Raw genomic sequence first — 18,636 nt, forward strand, 5'->3', positions numbered from 1 at the left:
CATCTCTACAGCCCTGTTCTTTTCAGCGCTATATCGTTTTTATCATAGCAATGTGCACAGCTTTCATATCACCCACATAATAACGATGCTTTATTTGCTACCTTATTTGGTATTTTATTCTGAAGTGAAAATCAAACTAGTCAAATGCCTTGAAGGTGCATGTTTTTGCCCCTGTGGCAAAGCAACAACTGTCACACGAAAAACATACTTGCTGGATTTACACCAACGATTTCGTCTTTCCCTCAACTTCGTTGTACAGTCCTATAAATCTATTTGGTTTTTCTTTAGGCTATTGAAAATTGGATTTACAGTGTGCACCAGTAACCTACTGATTGTTTTAATATCATGAATCTGATTTTAATTGTCTATGATCTCCTACTCAAATAAAATACTACATGGGTTACAATAACATGACAATACGCAATCATGTGGAGTTGATCAAAGCAAAATCAAACAGGACAAAAACATACTTATCTTTTCAACTACATACCTTCCTACTCTCTCAGAAAAAGAGGTACATAATTGTAGCCTAGTCTAGGCCAACTTAAATGGGTACAAACTAGAGGGCTACATTCCCACTGGATGCCTGCAGAACCTGATAGAGATCATTGCAGCACAGTCTGCATTTTTCATGCAGCAGGTGGGAGCAGGCAGTCAGAGACTACTTCGGGAGAATGTCAATGACTTAGCAGTGTAGTGCCAGGGTAACAATCTCTCCTTCAAAGTCAGTTTGACCAAAGAGGGGACAGCATGCCCTCATCCACATCGACGGGGCTGTTGTGGAGCGAGTCAAGAGCTTCAAGCTCCTTGGCAAACATATCACTAAGGACTTAACATGGTCCACACACAGCCGCACAGTCATGAACAGGGCACGGCAGCGCCTCTTCCACCTCAGGAGGCTGAATAGATTTGGCATGGGCCCTCAGATCCTCAAAAAGTTCTACAGGTGCACAATCAAGAGCATCTTGACTGGCTTCATCACCACTTGATATGGCAATTGCACCACCCTTGATCGCAAAGCGCTACAGAGGGTGGTGCGGACAGCCCAGTACATCACTGGGGCCAAGCTCCCAGCCATCCAGGACCTTTGTAGCTATGAGACTTGAAATTGAGCTCAGGAGCATCCTGTTTCCATTGATAATCCTTGAGATGTTTCTACAACTTGCCACATATTTATCAACTGTACTCTGATGTTTCACAAAAGTTTTGAAACGTTCTATTCTCATAGATTCTACATATTGTAAATTAAAGATAAACATTTTTGCTAAGAGCATTATTATATTATTAATCAAATGACTTTAAATCACCCAGCAGGGCTATTTGCAGAGTAAGCTCCAGGTAAATGTTGCAATTCTTCAGCCATTCCTGAACTTGAGACCAAAAACAAAACTACATATGGACAGTACCAAAACAAATTATCCAATGATTCTGTCTCATCACAGCAAGATCTGCAGAGCTGGTAAGGTTGTATCCCCCCCATCTATAGAACATTATATTGGTTGCAAGAATTGGGAGGGGGGGGGGGAACTGATATACTTTTTTATTTATCACAATTTTCTTTAGACAATTTTTGTCTTTAATGCAGGTCCGACAGACAAGCTCCTTACTTTCTCCTCCTTCCACTTGCCTCTTCCATTTTTGTGGTAATGCTGCAATTAGATGGTTATAATTTTGAGTAGAGCAGACATTTCCATATATTTCCCCAATCTCTTTCCAGGAGTTCAAACTCATTTTCGTATCTTCGAAAACCCGACACAATGTTTCATAAATATGTTTTTTATTTGTGAACTTGTTCTAAGCCTTTCATCAAAGTTCTCCATGTTTGTTGTCAAGGAAGTAAGTTTGTGTTTATACAGGATATACCGCCCCCACCTACCGTCAGCCAATCATGTCAATGCGGAGGAGCTATACGGAGCTCTCCGCATGGTTACAAAATTTGGGAGGCGCACTCCGATGCGGTACAAAGCTTGATTTGGTGTTGCGTCACACCAACCGCACGGAGCCTCTGAGTCGCATTGCCAGAGCAAGCATACATTGGCATTTAAATTAGCCCATATAGAATGCCTGGAGGAGGAGGGAAGGAAGTGAAAGAACCACCCTGAGGGTACTCTGCAGAAGAAAAGGAGGAGCCATGTCCGGAACAGACGTCAGAGTGTACCAGAGATACATCCAGCCGCTCTTTGAGATTGCTACATCAGCCTGGTGTATCGTGGGGAGGTTTCATGTCAGGAAACTTCAGACCATTCAAAACCTTGACGTCAAGATGGCAGACAGACTCACCACGTACACACTAAATACATTTATTGTGATTTTATAGACTCTTATTCCCGCCGTTTTTTACTGCACTTTACATCCATTAAAGTTTTTTTTAAATTTTTTTTAAATCATATCAAGTTGAGAAAAAAATATATGAATAAAGGAGAACTCCACCACCCCCTCCACCTTGTACCTTGCCAAACCTGACTTTCACCATGCACGGAGAAGACGGATAGAAGAGGGCATGAAGCCCTGAGATGTCCCTACCAGTCCGGAGAATGGCGGAGAATCACATCACATGGCAGTTCTCTTTCCAAGGAAATGAACTTAAACATGATTAGAATATAGTTGTAAGGGAAAACGTGCGCACCCTCAAAGCATAATGTTTCCACCTCCTTGTTTGACGGTGGGGATGGTGTTCTTGGGGTCATAGGCAGCATTCCTCCTCCTCCAAACACAGCGAGTTGAGTTGATGCCAAAGAGCTCCATTTTGGTCTCATCTGACCTCAACACTTTCACTCAGTTGTCCTCTGAAACATTGAGATGTTCATTGGCAAACTTCAGACGGGAATGTATATATGCTTTCTTGAGCAGCGGGACCTTGCGGGTGCTGCAGGATTTCAGTCCTTCACGGCGTAGTGTGTTACCAATTGTTTTCTTGGTGACTATGGTCCCAGCTGCGTTGAGTTCATTGACAAGATCCCCCCGTGTAGTTCTGGGCTGATTCCTCACCGTTCTCATGATCATTGCAACTCCATGAGGCTGCCCCAGGCAGAGGGAGATTGACAGTTATTTTGTGTTTCTTCCATTGGCGAATAATCGCACCAACTGTTGTCACCTTCTCACCAAGCTGCTTGGCGATGGTCTTGTAGCCCATTCCAGCCTTGTGTAGGTCTACAATCTTGTCCCTGACATCCTTGGAGAGCTCTTTGGTCTTGGCCATGGTGGAGAGTTTGGAATCTGATTGATTGATTGCTTCTGTGGACAGGTGTCTTCTATACAGGTAACAAACTGATATTAGGAGCACTCCCTTTAAGAGTGTGCTCCTAATCTCAGCTCGTTACCTGTATAAAAGACACCTGGGAGCCAGAGATCTTTCTGATTGAGAGGGGGTCAAATAGTTATTTCCCTCATTACAATGCAAATCAATTTATAACATTTTTAACATGCGTTTTTCTGGATTTTGTTGTTGTTATTCAGTCACTGTCAAATAAACCCACCATTAAAATGATAGACTGATCATTTCTTTGTCAGTGGGCAAACGTACAAAATCAGCAGGGGATCAAATACTTTTTTCCCTCACTGTATAGCCCTTGGTTCACTCCAGCCCTGACTGCCCTTGACCAGCACAAAACATCCTGTGGCGTACTGCATTAGCATCGAATAGCCCCCGCGATATGCAACTTTTCAGGGAAGTTAGGAACCAATATACACAGGCAGTTAGAAAAGCAAAGGCTAGCTTTTTCAAACAGAAATTTGCATCCTGTAGCACAAACTCCCAAAATTTCTGGGACACTGTAAAGTCCATGGAGAATAAGAGCACCTACCTCCCAGCTGCCCACTGCACTGAAGTTAGGAAACACTGTCACCACCGATAAATCTACGATAATCGAGAATTTCAATAAGCATTTTTCTACGGCTGGCCATGCTTTCCACCTGGCTACCCCTACCCAGGTCTACAGCTCAGCACATCCCACTGCAACTTGCCCAAGCCTCCCCATTTCTCCTTCACCCAAATCTAGATAGCTGATGTTCTGAAAGAGCTGCAAAATCTGAATCCCTACAAATCAGCTGGGCTAGACAATCTGGACCCTCTCTTTCTAATATTTTCCACCGCAATTGTTGCAACCCCTATCTCTAACCTGTTCAACCTCTCTTTCGTATCGTCTGAGATCCCTAAAGATTGGAAAGCTGCCGCGGTCATCCCCCTCTTTAAAGGGAGTGACACTCTAGACTCAAACTGTTACAGACCTACACGATGAAGTCGGAAGTTTACATAAACCTTAGCCAAATACATTTAAACTCAGTTTTTCACAATTCCTGACATTTAATCCTCATAATAATTCCCTGTCTTAGGTCAGTTAGGATCCCCACTTTATTTTAAGAATGTGAAATGTCAGAATAATAGAGAGAATGATTTATTTCAGCTTTTATTTCTTTCATCACATTCCCAGTGGGTCAGAAGTTTACATACACTCAATTAGTATTTGGTAGCATTGCCTTTAATTTGTTTAACTTGGGTCAAATGTTTTGGGTAGCCTTCCACAAGCTTCCCACAATAAGTTTGGGGAATTTTGGCCCATTCCTCCTGACAGAGCTGGTGTAACTGAGTAAGGTTTGTAGGCCTCCTTGCACGCACATGCTTTTTCAGTTCTGCCCACACATTTTCTATAGGCTTAAGGTCAGGGCTTTGTGATGGCCACTCCAATACCTTGACTTTGTTGTCCTTAAGCCATTTTGCCACAACTTTGGAAGTATGCTCGAGGTCATTGTCCATTTGGAAGACCCATTTACGACCAAGCTTTAACTTCCTGATTGATGTCTTGAGATGTTGCTTCAAGATATCCACATAATTCTCCCATCTCATGATGCCGTCTATTTTGTGAAGTGCACCAGTCCCTCCTGCAGCAAAGCACCCCCACAACATGATGCTGCCACCCCCGTGCTTCACAGTTGGGATGGTGTTCTTTGGCTTGCAAGCCTCCCCCTTTTTCCTCCAAACGTAACGATGGTCATTATGGCCAAACAGTTCTTTTTTTTTTTTTCATCAGACCAGAGGACATTTCTCCAAAAAGTACAATCTTTGTCCCCATGTGCAGTTGCAAACCGTAGTCTGGCTTTTTTATGGCGGTTTTGGAGCAGTGGCTTCTTCCTTGCTGAACGGCCTTTCAGGTTATGTCGATATAGGATTAGTTTTACTGTGGATATAAATACTTTTGTACCTGTTTTCTCCAGCATCTTTACAAGGTCTGTTGCTGTTGTTCTGGGATTGATTTGCACTTCTCGCACCAAAGTACATTCATCGCTAGGAGACAGAACACATCTTATTCCTGAGCAGTATGACGGCTGCGTGGTCCCATGATGTTTATACTTCCGTACTATTTTGAACAGATGAATGTGGTACCTTCAGGCATTTGGAAATTGCTCCCAAGGATGAACCAGACTTGTGGTCTATAATTCTTTTTCTGAGGTCTTGGCTGATTTATTTAGATTTTCCCATTATGTGAAGCAAAGAGGCACTGAGTTTGAAGGTAGGCCTTGAAATACGTCCACAGCTACACCTCCAATTGACTCAAATTATGTAAATTAGCCTATCAGAAGCTTCTAAAGCCATGACATCATTTTCTGGAATTTACCAAGCTGTTTAAAGGCAGTCAATTTAGTGTATGTCAACTTCTGACCCATTGGAATTGTGATACAGTGAATTATAATTGAAATAATCTGTTAGTAATTAATTGTTGGAAAAAGTAATTGTGTCATGCACAAAGTAGATGTCCTTACCAAAACTATAGTTTAAGACATTTCTGGAGTGGTTGAAAAACACATTTTAATGACTCCAACCTAAGTGTATGTAAACTTCCAACTTCAACTGTATATCTATCCTACCCTCCCTTTCTAAAGTCTTCGAAAGCCAAGTTAAAAACAGATCACCGACCATTTAGAATCCCACCATGCCTTCTCTGCTATGCAATCTGGTTTCCGAACTGGTCATGGGTGCACCTCAGCCGCGCTCAAGGTCCTAAACGATATCATCCCCATGTTCTTTATTATCTTGCTCCTTTGCACCCCAGTATCTCTACTTGCATATTCATCTTATGTCTATCACTCCAGTGTTTAATTGCTAAATTGTAATTATTTTGCCACTATGGCCTATTTATTGCCTTACCTCCCTACCTTACCTCCCTCGTACTACATCTGCACACACTGTATATAGAATTTTCTATTGTGTTATTGACTGTACGTTTGTTTATCCCATGTGTAGTTTGTGTCACACTGCTTTGCTTTATCTTGGCCAGGTCGCAGTTGTAAATGAGAACTTGTTCCCAACTGGCCTAACTGGTTAAATAAAAAGTGAAATAATATATATTTTTTAATGTATCATTAGAAAACAAAATCTAGATCAGGGAATCATTTGGTTCTGTGCTTAAAAGGAGGTATTGCATAATTCATAAAAACACACTACAGTGGTGAAAATATCCCCATCCCCCAAGACTTAGGAGCCATGACTCAGTGAGAGCTGTATGTACGTTCAAAACTTTATTTATGGAATACAGTGTAGAAAGCGTTTTTCCCAGTCAAAGCAAATGGCTTGCACAATTACACAGTGGAAATAAAGCCACAGAGAAATAAAGAAAGAAACCCTGCTCTCTCTAACTCTATACTGCCTTATTCTGACTATGGTGAGGTAATGCATCCTCTGAAAACCCAAGCAAAGGACTGACCCACCTGCAGCAGTGTGTGATGCACACAGCTCTACACACCACCACAACACTGCCTTAAGTCTAGTACTGTGTCGCAAAATGGCACCCTATCACAGGCCTATATTTTGCACTACTTCTCACCGAAACTGTAGTCCATCCAATTACCGGATGGCCCTGCTAACCCGCTGAAAGTTGTCTTCTAGGCCATGGTAGAGGTTGTCGTATGGCTGGCTCTAGACAAGTGCTTGAGAGAGGTGAGTCGCATGCCTGAAGCAGGGGGAAAGAGGGGAGGAGGGTGGTTGGAGATTCATTTTACAGACTGCCTGTCTGACTATCCATCTGGAACAGCTAGTAATTCCCTCTACCTCAATCCTTCCTTCCTTCTCTCAATCTTTCACATGCACCCTCCCCAGGCACCGACCCTGCTCTGTTTCTAGTCTCAGCAGAGAGAGAGAGAGAGAGAAAGAGAGAAGGATGAGCCGAAGCAAGAAAGGAACAGATTGGGAAGAATAAGTAAGCCCAAAATGGTATTGGATTGTTCTTATATATCACAAACAAATGTACAGAGGAGGAGAACGTTGTTTATTTCTAGCGGAAACATAGAACCGGAACAAGAATTCTAACTAGACTGGAGAACACAGAGTCATCCACCCCCGTCCCTCCATTCTCCCCCGGCTGGAACCGGCCTTCCCGCCACATCTTTAAAAAAAAAAAAAAAACACACGACAACATTGAATCAAAGAAAGAAATCAAAAATTAAATAGGGCTGATTCATAACGTCTGCAAAACGCAATAGGATGCCAACGCAATAAACTAAAGATAATCATAATTCATATGATAATATAATATACAAATACGGATCAAGCCAGCCCCCCCGCAGTTTTAGGAACATAGCATGGTTGAAATAAAAAAGGAAGAAACTTAAATCCAAAAAGCACAGATCTCTCTTACAGTGTATTTAACATGATATCCAAGCAGAGAGAGCCCATTCACCGAGATTCATATATATGTTTTTATCCAATGTCATTTAAGTCACGTAATCACGAGAAAGATACTAAATGTACAATCCTGCTAGAATGATCATCTCGATGTGAGAACCTCTCTGGAGACGCAGAAAGATATTTTATTATTCTCAATAATAACCCCATCGTAATTTGTCATCATGCACTAAATAGGACCGGCTACTTTGTTACATTACACGCAACTTAAAAAAAAAAAGACCTCTCTTTACATATGATTTTTTTCTAATTTTAATTTATTTTTTGAAAAACAAAACCGAAAACGATAGAATAACTAAAATAAAGAGCTCATTCAGAGTACATCATCATCATTATCATCATCATCATTTTAGCCTTGTGTGACCTAACACAGCACAGCTGTCATAAGAATGCACAGAGAAGGAAAGAAGGAGGAAGGAAGGATAGGAGGCTTCATTGACCCATAGACCTCACCTATTCCCCAGTGTATAGAGAATGCAGTAGTGTAGGGTTGGGGACAGTGTGGCTGGCACTACAGCCAGAGAATGCCCCCTTAAATAACACTGGTCTGGAGTCAGATCTCTCTGTCCAAATCCATTCCCCAACTCATTCCAAATCAAACTAAAAACAGACTCTGGACCAGTGTTGAAGGGGACAGTCTCCATCTACACCAGGAGTGATAGTGGTGCCTGGTTCCAACCTGCACTGCTTGAGGGTAGGGTTGGTTTGGAGTGGGGATAGTGTTAAGGGCATAGGGGTGTGGAGGGTTAGAGGGGTTGGGTAGTGGTCATAGGGGTGAGGGGGTTTGTCATTCCTCAGTTCTGCATCTGTTCGAAAAACTTGTAGGTGGGGTTCTCATAGCCGTTCTGCTGCATTTTGGACAGGTGGCGCTCCTCAGGGGTGACTGCTGCATCCACCTGCAGAAACAGAGAGATGTGTTACACACAAGATATGGTATGTCCTCGTACACCAGGGGTTCATAGTCATTCCACGGAGGGCCTAGTGTCTGCAGGTTTTTGTTTTTTTCCTTTCAATTAAGACAACCAGGTGAGAAGAGTTCCTTACTAATTAGTGACCTTAATTCATCAATCAAGTACAAGGGTGGAGTGAAAACCCGCAGATAGTCGTCCCTCTGTGGAATGAGTTTGACATGTGTCATAAACAACAAAAAAGAACCAGCAATAGTGTAACGAGTGGGGGCTGTTCCCACTCCTTACATGTTTACTGATGCAGTAGGATAGATTCGTACCCATGCTGACACAGTACATGTGCACTGTTAACCTTCTACACAGACTTTAGATTAAAGTCTCAAACTCATAAACAGAAATAGAGACAAAGGAAATACTGAGCCAAAGTCCAGAACAGTACACGCATAGCATATATTTTACTATCCTTGTGGAGACCTAAAATTGATTTCCATTCAAAATCCTATTGTCCTAACCCCTAACCCTACCTCCTAACCTTCATCCTCGTGGGAGAATTCCCCTCATTTCACTATCCTTGTGGGGACGTTTTGGGGATTTCCGGTACCCACTAGGATAGTAATACAAGTCCACACACACATCTCCTCTACCCCTCACCTCGATGACTCCGTGGTGGATGGACGTGTACTGCTTCTTCCTCAGCATCACCAGGGTGATGACGATGACGGTCGCTATGACGACGCCTCCCACCATCAGCCCGATGATGGCGCCCTTGTTAGAGCCGACATCCTCGGCGAAGAACACCTCAAGAGAGGAGAGAGAAAGAGAGGGACTGTAAAATCACACTGCACAACCAATCACAAATACTGACTGGATTTATGCAGACTGATCTGGGGTCAGGAGTTCAAGGCATTAAGGTGAAATTAAGTCGGAGAGAGTAGGAATAATTTGGGGTTTGGATGGAATACAAAAAGACGATTTGTAATCTAACGTTAGGATTGCTGTTTAGGTGTTAAAAGAGGCCGCGGTAAAGTTGAGGGGGTTTGGGATTAAGGTTCAGAGTTACATTAGAGGGATTTTTAGAGGTAAGCTTAAAGTTATGTTATACAATATGACTGTTACATAATCAATTTTCTCCCTTATTTAATGAGGAAAATTACCAAAATGTATAAGAGATTTAAATTGGGCACGAAACACCGCTTGTTTTTCTAAGTGTGAATGTATGCGTGTCGCTGTTTCAGATCTGCCCACCCTGTCCAACCTTTTAGAGTACCAGACGCACGCGCGACGAGTTGGAGATTCATGTGCTTAGACAAACATGATGGAGCACACCTGGTTCAGTTCAGTCCTCTGAAAGGTATTTACAAAACATAAAGAAAAGATTCATACTGATAAGTACAGAACATATACAAGAAATATATGTTCTGGGGAATTAGCACAGATTGTCTGTATGTTTATTCCATTACATGTACAGTGTAGAATGGAGATGATGATCTATACATGTTTTTCTTAGCACATGCCCCCAAGTTTAGTCTCTACAAAACAGGGCCATCTCTCAAACAGGGACAATCAATAGGGCCAGCTCACAAGTATTGGCTTTTTTTAGACATTGTGCCTAATCAACACTAAAAGCAAAATCATTTTGAAAACATAAAAACTAATGATATAAATGGATAAAATGTCAAAGCTAGTGCAAAGGCATTTTAGAAGCATTGCCTCTATAGCTAATACCAGACTCATTCATTCTTCATTGGGCAGTCTTCTAAACTCCCGAATCCATTTCATTCCAAGATGTTTATACTTATTTTTGATTATACTTTTGTAAGGATTTTTTTTGTGACGTGGATCATAATTACAGTCTCAGGTTGCGTGATCCTCGTAATGTTACGTGGAAAATACAACTTAGTGTCCAGAATTAAATATACATCACACTGGCACAAACGCAACCAGTTGTTTTTCATATTCGCATTTCATTTCTGTCACTCGTAAATGCGAGAGCTAAATTGAAACAATTAGTGTTTACCTTTCCACAACGCAGTCGAAAAGGCATTTGTCCATGTGTTTACGTACAGCTGACAGTCAGCAAACTCAGCACCACAACAAACAGGAGGGGCAGACACCGGGTAGCTACGTCCAATAATTATGTATTCATCTCCATGTCTGTTGACACATGTCTGTGTGTTGCAGCTCAAGAATCGGGATGTTAGATTTACTTATTATTTTATTAAAATGTTTAAAAAATAAAAATCAGGCCCTATTCATTTCTGTGAACTTTTAACTCGGATCCCATACCTGCGTACATGGACAGAGAATTATGTAGTTGGTACGCAAAATGCGTGCATGTTGGCAGGTCTGCGTTTTCAATTTCAGACAGGGGCGGCAGGGTAGCCTAGTGGTTAGAGCGTTGGACTAGTAACCGGAAGGTTGTGAGTTCAAACCCCCGAGCTGACAAGGTGTTCTGTCGTTCTGCCCCTGAACAGGCAGTTAACCCACTGTTCCCAGGCCGTCATTGAAAATAAGAATTTGTTCTTAACTGACTTGCCTAGTTAAATAAAGGTAAAAAAAAAAAAAAAAAAAAAAAAAAAAAATTCAGACAGTGTTCATCTGAGGACATTTATAAATTAGCGCTGGTGGAACTAACATCCTGGCAACGCAGACGCCAGTTACTAACCCTGGTCATCTCGGCAGGCCTTGGTTACCATTCCAACGGTTAGCCAATTCATATGGCTAGACATACCCTTATGGGCATGGATATGTCTGGGATAACTCCGTGATGCTTGTATCTGGCCATTTATGAAAAGAGTGTAAATATACTAAATTAAGTGGTGTGTGTAGATACCAGTTTCTGGTGGTGCACTTCGAATCCGGTGCTGTGCCTCTCCTCTGCCTCCATCCTGAGCTCAGGGATCTCCTCTGGCTTCAGACCAGACACTGGTCGTGTTGGAAAGTCTCTATCAGGAATAGGGCGGGCATCCACAGGCTCAACTAGGGAGAGCGAGAGAAAGTGAAAAGGAAGGATGAGTATCTTGTTGATCTCATCCCTGTCAAGACCCTGACATCGATCTACAATCAGTTATGGATTCGGTACATTTAATGTGTGGTTGTATGTAGAGTACACCTACCCTGGTTCGGTCTGTTCCCACCCTGACTCTGTGTGTATTGATCATAGCTTTAGGAACACCTACCCTGGTTATCGGTGTTGACCTGGTTGAAGCTCTCGGGGTGGATAAAGCCCAGTCCGTCCAGGCCCATGCCCAGGTCTTCTTCCTGGGGCAGCAGGTCCAGGGAGGCCCTGGTGCTGTCTGGAAGACTGTCAGGCATCAGGGCATCATTGCCGTAGCTCACCCGCACATCACTCTGCAGGTTGGACAGCTGCTGGGCCATATCTGCCTGCTCCTTCTGCAGCAACTCTGGAGAAAGAAGAACAATGGAAAAAGGGGAAGAGGGTGAAAGACAGCAGCAGAGAGGATTAAGAGAGAGAAGAATAGAAAGGAGAGGATGGAAGGTGTAAGAAACAAGGGTAGAGAGAAAAGGAGAGAAACCGTTAATGCTGTTGCAATAGAATGGTAAATGACTGTGTAATTGAACAATTACGATTATTTATTAGTACATACAAAGACAAGAAAATAGGATCACTAGAATATGGATGTCTCAAATGTCCACCATTTCCTATAAACAGTGAATTCGGGAAAGTATTCAGACCCCTTGACCTTTTCCACGTTTTGTTTACATTATAGCCTCATTCTAAAATGTATTAAATAATTGTTTTTCCGTCATCAATATAAAAAAAAAACTTTGACCCTTTGCTATGAGACTCGAAATTGAGCTCAGCTGCATCCTATTACCATTGATCATCCTTGAGATGTTTCTATAACTTGATTGGTAAATTCAATTGATTGGACATGATTTGGAAAGGCACACACCTGTCTATATAAAAGGTCCCACAGTTGACAGTGCAAAAATTAAGCCATGAGGTGGAAGGAATTGTCCGTACAGCTCCGAGACAGGATTGAGTCAAGGCACAGATCTGGGGAAGGTTTGAAGGTCCCCAAGAACACAGCGGACTCCATTCTTAAATGGAAGAAGTTGGGACCCACCAAGACTCTTCCTTGAGCTGACCGCCCGGATAAACGGAGCAATCGGGGGAGAAGGGCCTTGGATAGGGAGGTGACCAAGAACCCGATGGCCACTGACAGAGCTCCAGAGTTCCACTGTGGAGAGGAAAACCTTCCAGAAGGACAACCCTCTCTGCAGCCCTCCACAAATCAGGCCTTCATGATAGGACCTCAGACCCGGGGCGAAGGTTCACCTTCCAACAGGACAACGACCCTATGCACACAGCCAAGACACAAGCCTACCAGACAAGCTAAATACAGTGGGGCAAAAAAGTATTTAGTCAGCCACCAATTGTGCAAGTTCTCCCACTTAAAAAGACAAGAGGCCTGTAATTTTCATCATAGGTACACTTCAACTATGACAGACAAAATTTTAAAAAATTACAAAAAATCCAGAAAAATCACATTGTAGGATTTTTATTGAATTTATTAGCAAATTATGGTGGAAAATAAGAATTTGGTCAATAACAAAAGTTTCTCAATACTTTGTTATATACCCTTTGTTGGCAATGACAGAGGTCAAACGTTTTCTGTCACAAGGTTTTCACACACTTGCTGGTATTTTGGCCCATTCCTCCATGCAGATCTCCTCTAGAGCAGTGATGTTTTGGGGCTGTTGCTGGGCAACACGGACTTTCAACTCCCTCCAAAAATGTTCTATGGGGTTGAGATCTGGAGACTGTCTAGGCCACTCCAGGTCCTTGAAATGCTTCTTACGAAGCCACTTCTTCGTTGCCCGGGCGGTGTGTTTGGGATCATTGTCATGCTGAAAGACCAAGGCACGTTTCATCTTCAATGCCCTTGCTGATGGGAGGTTTCACTCAAAATCTCACGATACATGGCCCCATTCATTCTTTCCTTTACACGGATCAGTCGTCCTCCTGGTCCCTTTGCAGAAAAACAGCCCCAAAAGCATGATGTTTCCACCCCCATGCTTCACAGTAGGTATGGTGTTCTTTGGATGCAACTCAGCATTCTTTGTCCTCCAAACACGACGAGTTGAGTTTTTACCAAAAAGTTATATTTTGGTTTCATCTGACCATATGACATTCTCCCAATCTTCTTCTGGATCATCCAAATGTTCTCTAGCAAACTTCAGACAGGCCTGGACATGTACTGGCTTAAGCAGGGGGACACGTCTGGCACTGCAGGATGAGTCCCTGGCGGCGTAGTGTGTTACTGATGGTAGGCTTTGTTACTTTGGTCCCAGCTCTCTGCAGGTCATTCACTAGGTCCGCCATTGTGGTTCTGGGATTTTTGCTCACAGTTCTTGTGATCATTTTGACCCCACGGGGTGAGATCTTGCGTGGAGCCCCAGATTGAGGGAGATTATCAGTGGTCTTGTAGGTCTTCCATTTCCTAATAATTGCTCCCACAGTTGATTTCTTCAAACCAAGCTGCTTACCTATTGCAGATTCAGTCTTCCCAGCCTGGTGCAGGTCTACAATTTTGTTTGCGTCCTTTGACTGCTCTTTGGTCTTGGCCATAGTGGAGTTTGGAGTGTGACTGTTTGAGGTTGTGGACAGGTGCTTTTTATACTGATAACAAGTTCAAACAGGTGCCATTAATACAGGTAACGAGTGGAGGACAGAGGAGCCTCTTAAAGAAGTTACAGGTCTGAGAGCCAGAAATCTTGCTTGTTTGTAGGTGACCAAATACTTATTTTCCACAATAATTTGCAAATAAATTCATAAAAAATCCTACAATGTGATTCTCATTTACAGGCCTCATCTTTTTAAGTGGAAGAACTTGCACAATTGGTGGCTGACTAAATACATTTTTGCCCCACTGTAACTTATATGCTCGCTTCGAGGCAAGCAACACTGAAGCGTGCATGAGAGCATCAGCTGTTCCGGACGACTGTGTTATCACACTCCATAGCCGATGTGAGTAAACAGGTCAACATTCACAAGGCCGCAGGGCCAGACGGATTACCAGGATGTGTACTCCGAGCATACGCTGACCAACTGGCAGGTGTCTTCACTGACATTTTCAACCTGCTCCTGACCGAGTCTGTAATACCAACATGCTTCAAGCTAACCACTCCAGTCTCTGTGCCCAAGAACACCAAGGTAACCTACCTAGGCAGAGTTGAACAAAAAGCCATATCTCAGACTTGCCCATCTTAATCTTTTTATTATTGGCCAAAGAACAGACACTGGACAGAGGAACTCTGCCTAGAAGGTCAGCATCCCAGAGTCACCTCTTCATTGTTGACGTTGAGACTGGTGTTTTGCAGGTACTATGTAATGAAGCTACCAGTTGAGGACTTGTGAGGCATCTATTCCTAAAACTAGACACAAATGTACTTGTCCTCTTGCTCAGTTGTGCACCGGGGCCTCCCACTCCTCTTTCTATTCTGGTTAGAGCCAGTTCGAGCCCTTCTGTGAAGGGAGTAGTACACAGCGTTGTACGAGATCTCCAGTTTCTTGGCAATTTCTAGCATGGAATAGCCTTCATTTCTCAGAACAAGAATAGACTGACGAGTTGCAGATGAAAGTGCTTTGTTTCTGGTCATTTTGAGCCTGTAATCGAACCCACAAATGCTGATACTCCAGATACTCAACTAGTCCAAAGAAGGCCAGTTTAATTGCTTCTTTAAAATCAGACCAACAGTTTTCAGCTGTGCTAAAGTAATTGCAAAAGGGTCTTCTAATGATCAATTAGCCTTTTAAAATGATAAACTTGGATTAGCTAACACAATGTGCCATTGGAACAGAGTGATGGTTGCTGATAATGGGCCTCTGTATGCCTATGTAGATTTTCCATTTAAAAATAATCTGCCGTTTCCAGCTACAATAGTCATTTACAATATTAACAATGTCTACACTATTTCTGATCAATTTGATGTTATTTTAATGGACAAAAAAATGTGCTCTTCACCTCTCGCTGTTTTTTTATTTTTGCTCCTTAGTTATTTTTCTATTGGTTTTATATGGATTCTTTTATACTTCAGTTTATTTAGATTGTTTTATGTATTGCATTGTTGGTTCAGGGCTTGTAAGTAACTATTTCACTGTAAGGTCTACACCCTTTGTATTTGTTGCATGTGACAAATTACATTTGATTTGAAGACAACGCAGCAGTGGCTTCGGGACAAGTCTCTGAATGTCCTTGAGTGGCCCAGCCAGAGCTCGGACTTGAACCCGATCGAACAGCTCTGGAGAGAGAACAGAAAAATAGCTGTGCAAAGACGCTCCCCATCCAACCTGACAGAGCTTGAAAAGATATGCAAAGAAGAATGGGAAAAACTCCAAATCCAGGTGTGCAAAGCTTGTAGCGTCATACCCAAGACTCAAGGCTGTTGTTGCTGCCTAAGGTGCTTCAACAAAGTAACGGGTCTGATTACTTGTTTAAATGTAATATAATTGTTTTATACATTTGTAAAAATGTATAAAAACCTGTTTTTGCTCTGTCATTATGGGGTATTGTGTATAGATTTATGATGGGGGAAAAAACTATTTAAATCAATTTTAGAATAAGGTTGTAACCTAACAGAATGTGTAAAAAGGTCAAGGGGTCTGAATACTTTCAGAATGCTCTGTAGGTACCCCATGGGCCCTGGTCAAAATCAGTGCACTATATAGGGAATGGGGTTCCATTTGGGACACACCCTTTAAGTCTTCCTCAGACACTTCACTTGAAACAAGGTCGCTCTCTGTTCTCATTTGTTTTAATGACAGGAGAAAACCAAACCAATGTCTGTGTTGCTGGGAGGCGGTGTGTGTGCGTGCAGAGGGCAGGGGAGCAGCCTGAGAGAAGGGGGAAACTAGACAGTCTGAGACGGACTCAGACGGCTCGGTGACGCACACAACTCAAGACCCAGACAAACACAGAGGGAGGGAGGGGGGGGAGCGGGAAGAAGTAGTTATAGATTTGACGGAGGTGTAGGTGAGAATTGAGAGATGTCATGTTATGATTATCTGTAGCATGAATGAAAAAGTGGATGAGGGTTTTGTGGATATAAACTATGGATAGTGGTTGGTGACAGTGTGGATGAGGGCAGGTTACTGGTTCATATCAGTTAATGCTTACACACAGACCTAGTCAACCTTTACCTGGTTAATGAAGGAGAAATGAGACTGAAAATAACACTCACCAACTTGGTCCTGGATATCGTCGGCCACTCCGGGCACCTTGTAAAGCAGGCCCAGGGACTGGTTCATCCTCTCCTCAATCACACGCAGGTGGGTCAGTACCTACAAGTACATTTGAATGCTATTTAATACAAGCCATCTTCTGTGAGCCATACATTGTACATGTCAGGAGGTTACCAAAATACCCTTCAGTGGTGTATAGGTGTTTGTGTGTGTGAGCACATTTGGCATTGGGGGTGGATGATGTTTCTAGGTTTATTATTTTATCCGGTATAAATGGAAAATATTTTGTTTCTGCACTGGAGAGGACTAGAAAGTGCTCAACCAACATGAGACGAGGTGCATACAAAAGTAATAAGGGCATCAATAAAAATCTTCGATTTGATTCAAGATCAAATCAAAATGTTTCAGCCTTCATGAGAATGACAACAAAATTACTGTCACCATGAAAAACACATTCAAATGTGAATTAAATTATCATTATAATTTTTAAAGGCCTTTAGTGGGCTTATTACCTGGGGTCGGATCTGTGCGGCCTTCTTGGGGTCGACCATGCGGACGTGCTCAAAGTGTTTAAGGGTGTGCTGTCTGTCCTTCTGCTCTGCACGGACATACTTCTTCAATAGGCTGAACACATGACGAGGCTAGAGAGAACGAGAAGGAGGGGAAAAAGGGAGAGAGACAGCGGGAGCGAGAGAGATATGAGTCAGAACGTCAGTCTGTGTGTGGGAGGATTAAGACAATGGGAGGATGATCCATATGTACTGTGTGTGTGTGTGTGTGTGTGTGTGTGTGTGTCCCTACCCTGGGTGGCTAGGCAGTTAGGTGGCTCTACAGGGCCAGGCAACACTGTGTGTGTGTTATACTCTGTTACTATGTACTCTCTACCTACCCTGGGTGGTTGGGCCTGCAGGGAGGTCAGGTAGCTCTCCAGGGCCAGGCGACGGCGGTCATTGAGCAGGGCCTCAACCCGGGCCATGTGGGTCTCAACCAGCTGCTGCCTCTCACTGGCTGCCTCCTGCTCCAGGGCCTCCACCTTCTCCTGGAAACGCTGTGTGATAGACACACACACACACACATTATTATACTGTACAACATGACATTTAATATACACACACATGTTTAACATAGATGATGGGTTCATGATAAGACACACATAGTATATGATACACACACAAATTAAAAAGTCACTACCACCTACCACACTATTATCAAATATTCAGACACGCACACAACAGCTATGACATTGACAGTCACTCAAACATATTCATAAATGCTCAATCAGTATCTTCTGTGTGTGTCTGACCTGGATGACAGCCTTCTTATCAGCACGAGGTAGACTCTTGGCCTCCCTCTCGGCCTCCTCCCACTCCCTCATCACCTACACACATACAGGAAGAAAGACACGTTACTGCTGTATCTAACTCCTTCCTTCCGGGTATAGTCATACATGATCTTTCACCACAACCGTGTCTTTGCTTCCTTCCCTTTCACCTCACCCATTCTCCATCCTCCCTCCCCGTTCCACTCTCAACGCCTCTTTATCGCCCCTTCCCTCCGTCTTTCCCACCCTCCACCCATACCCCTTCTCGCTCCCTCTATCCTACCTGGGACATCCTCTCGCGGTGTTTGGCCTCCAGGCTCTCCTTGGCCTTGGCAAAGTGGGCGTGTTCGTTGTCATCCCCGGGCGTCTCCAGATAACGGTCCACGGCGTCGGGAGGGCTGGGGGTGGCGGTGGGCACTGGGTGGTGGAGGGGTAAATGGACATGGAGGACAGGGGGTGCGGGTGCAATTGAGGAGAGAGAGAAGGGGATGAGATGGAGAGAAATTTAGAAAATGACTCTTAC

At 43.2% G+C, this 18,636-nt stretch overlaps 1 protein-coding gene across 2 annotated transcripts in view; it reads right to left on the reverse strand.

The window, feature by feature from the left end:
* Positions 1–6,494: 6,494 nt before the first annotated feature.
* The window catches only part of appa (amyloid beta precursor protein a), a 41,752-nt gene continuing 29,610 nt past the window's right edge, over positions 6,495–18,636 (reverse strand). For both annotated transcript variants that reach the window (XM_021608963.3, XM_021608965.3), the window contains 9 exons: positions 18,397–18,530; positions 18,096–18,170; positions 17,682–17,840; positions 17,305–17,433; positions 16,792–16,891; positions 11,763–11,987; positions 11,417–11,562; positions 9,235–9,381; positions 6,495–8,571 (listed from right to left, as the gene is read on the reverse strand). In XM_021608963.3, the coding sequence (XP_021464638.3) occupies positions 8,470–8,571; positions 9,235–9,381; positions 11,417–11,562; positions 11,763–11,987; positions 16,792–16,891; positions 17,305–17,433; positions 17,682–17,840; positions 18,096–18,170; positions 18,397–18,530 (1,217 nt within the window). In that variant the 3' untranslated portion in view covers positions 6,495–8,469. The remainder of the gene's footprint in view (positions 8,572–9,234; positions 9,382–11,416; positions 11,563–11,762; positions 11,988–16,791; positions 16,892–17,304; positions 17,434–17,681; positions 17,841–18,095; positions 18,171–18,396; positions 18,531–18,636) is intronic.

Source organism: Oncorhynchus mykiss, chromosome 7, assembly GCF_057628025.1.
Source record: "Oncorhynchus mykiss isolate SJ-2025 chromosome 7, ASM5762802v1, whole genome shotgun sequence".
In the NCBI taxonomy this organism is placed as follows: domain Eukaryota; kingdom Metazoa; phylum Chordata; class Actinopteri; order Salmoniformes; family Salmonidae; genus Oncorhynchus; species Oncorhynchus mykiss.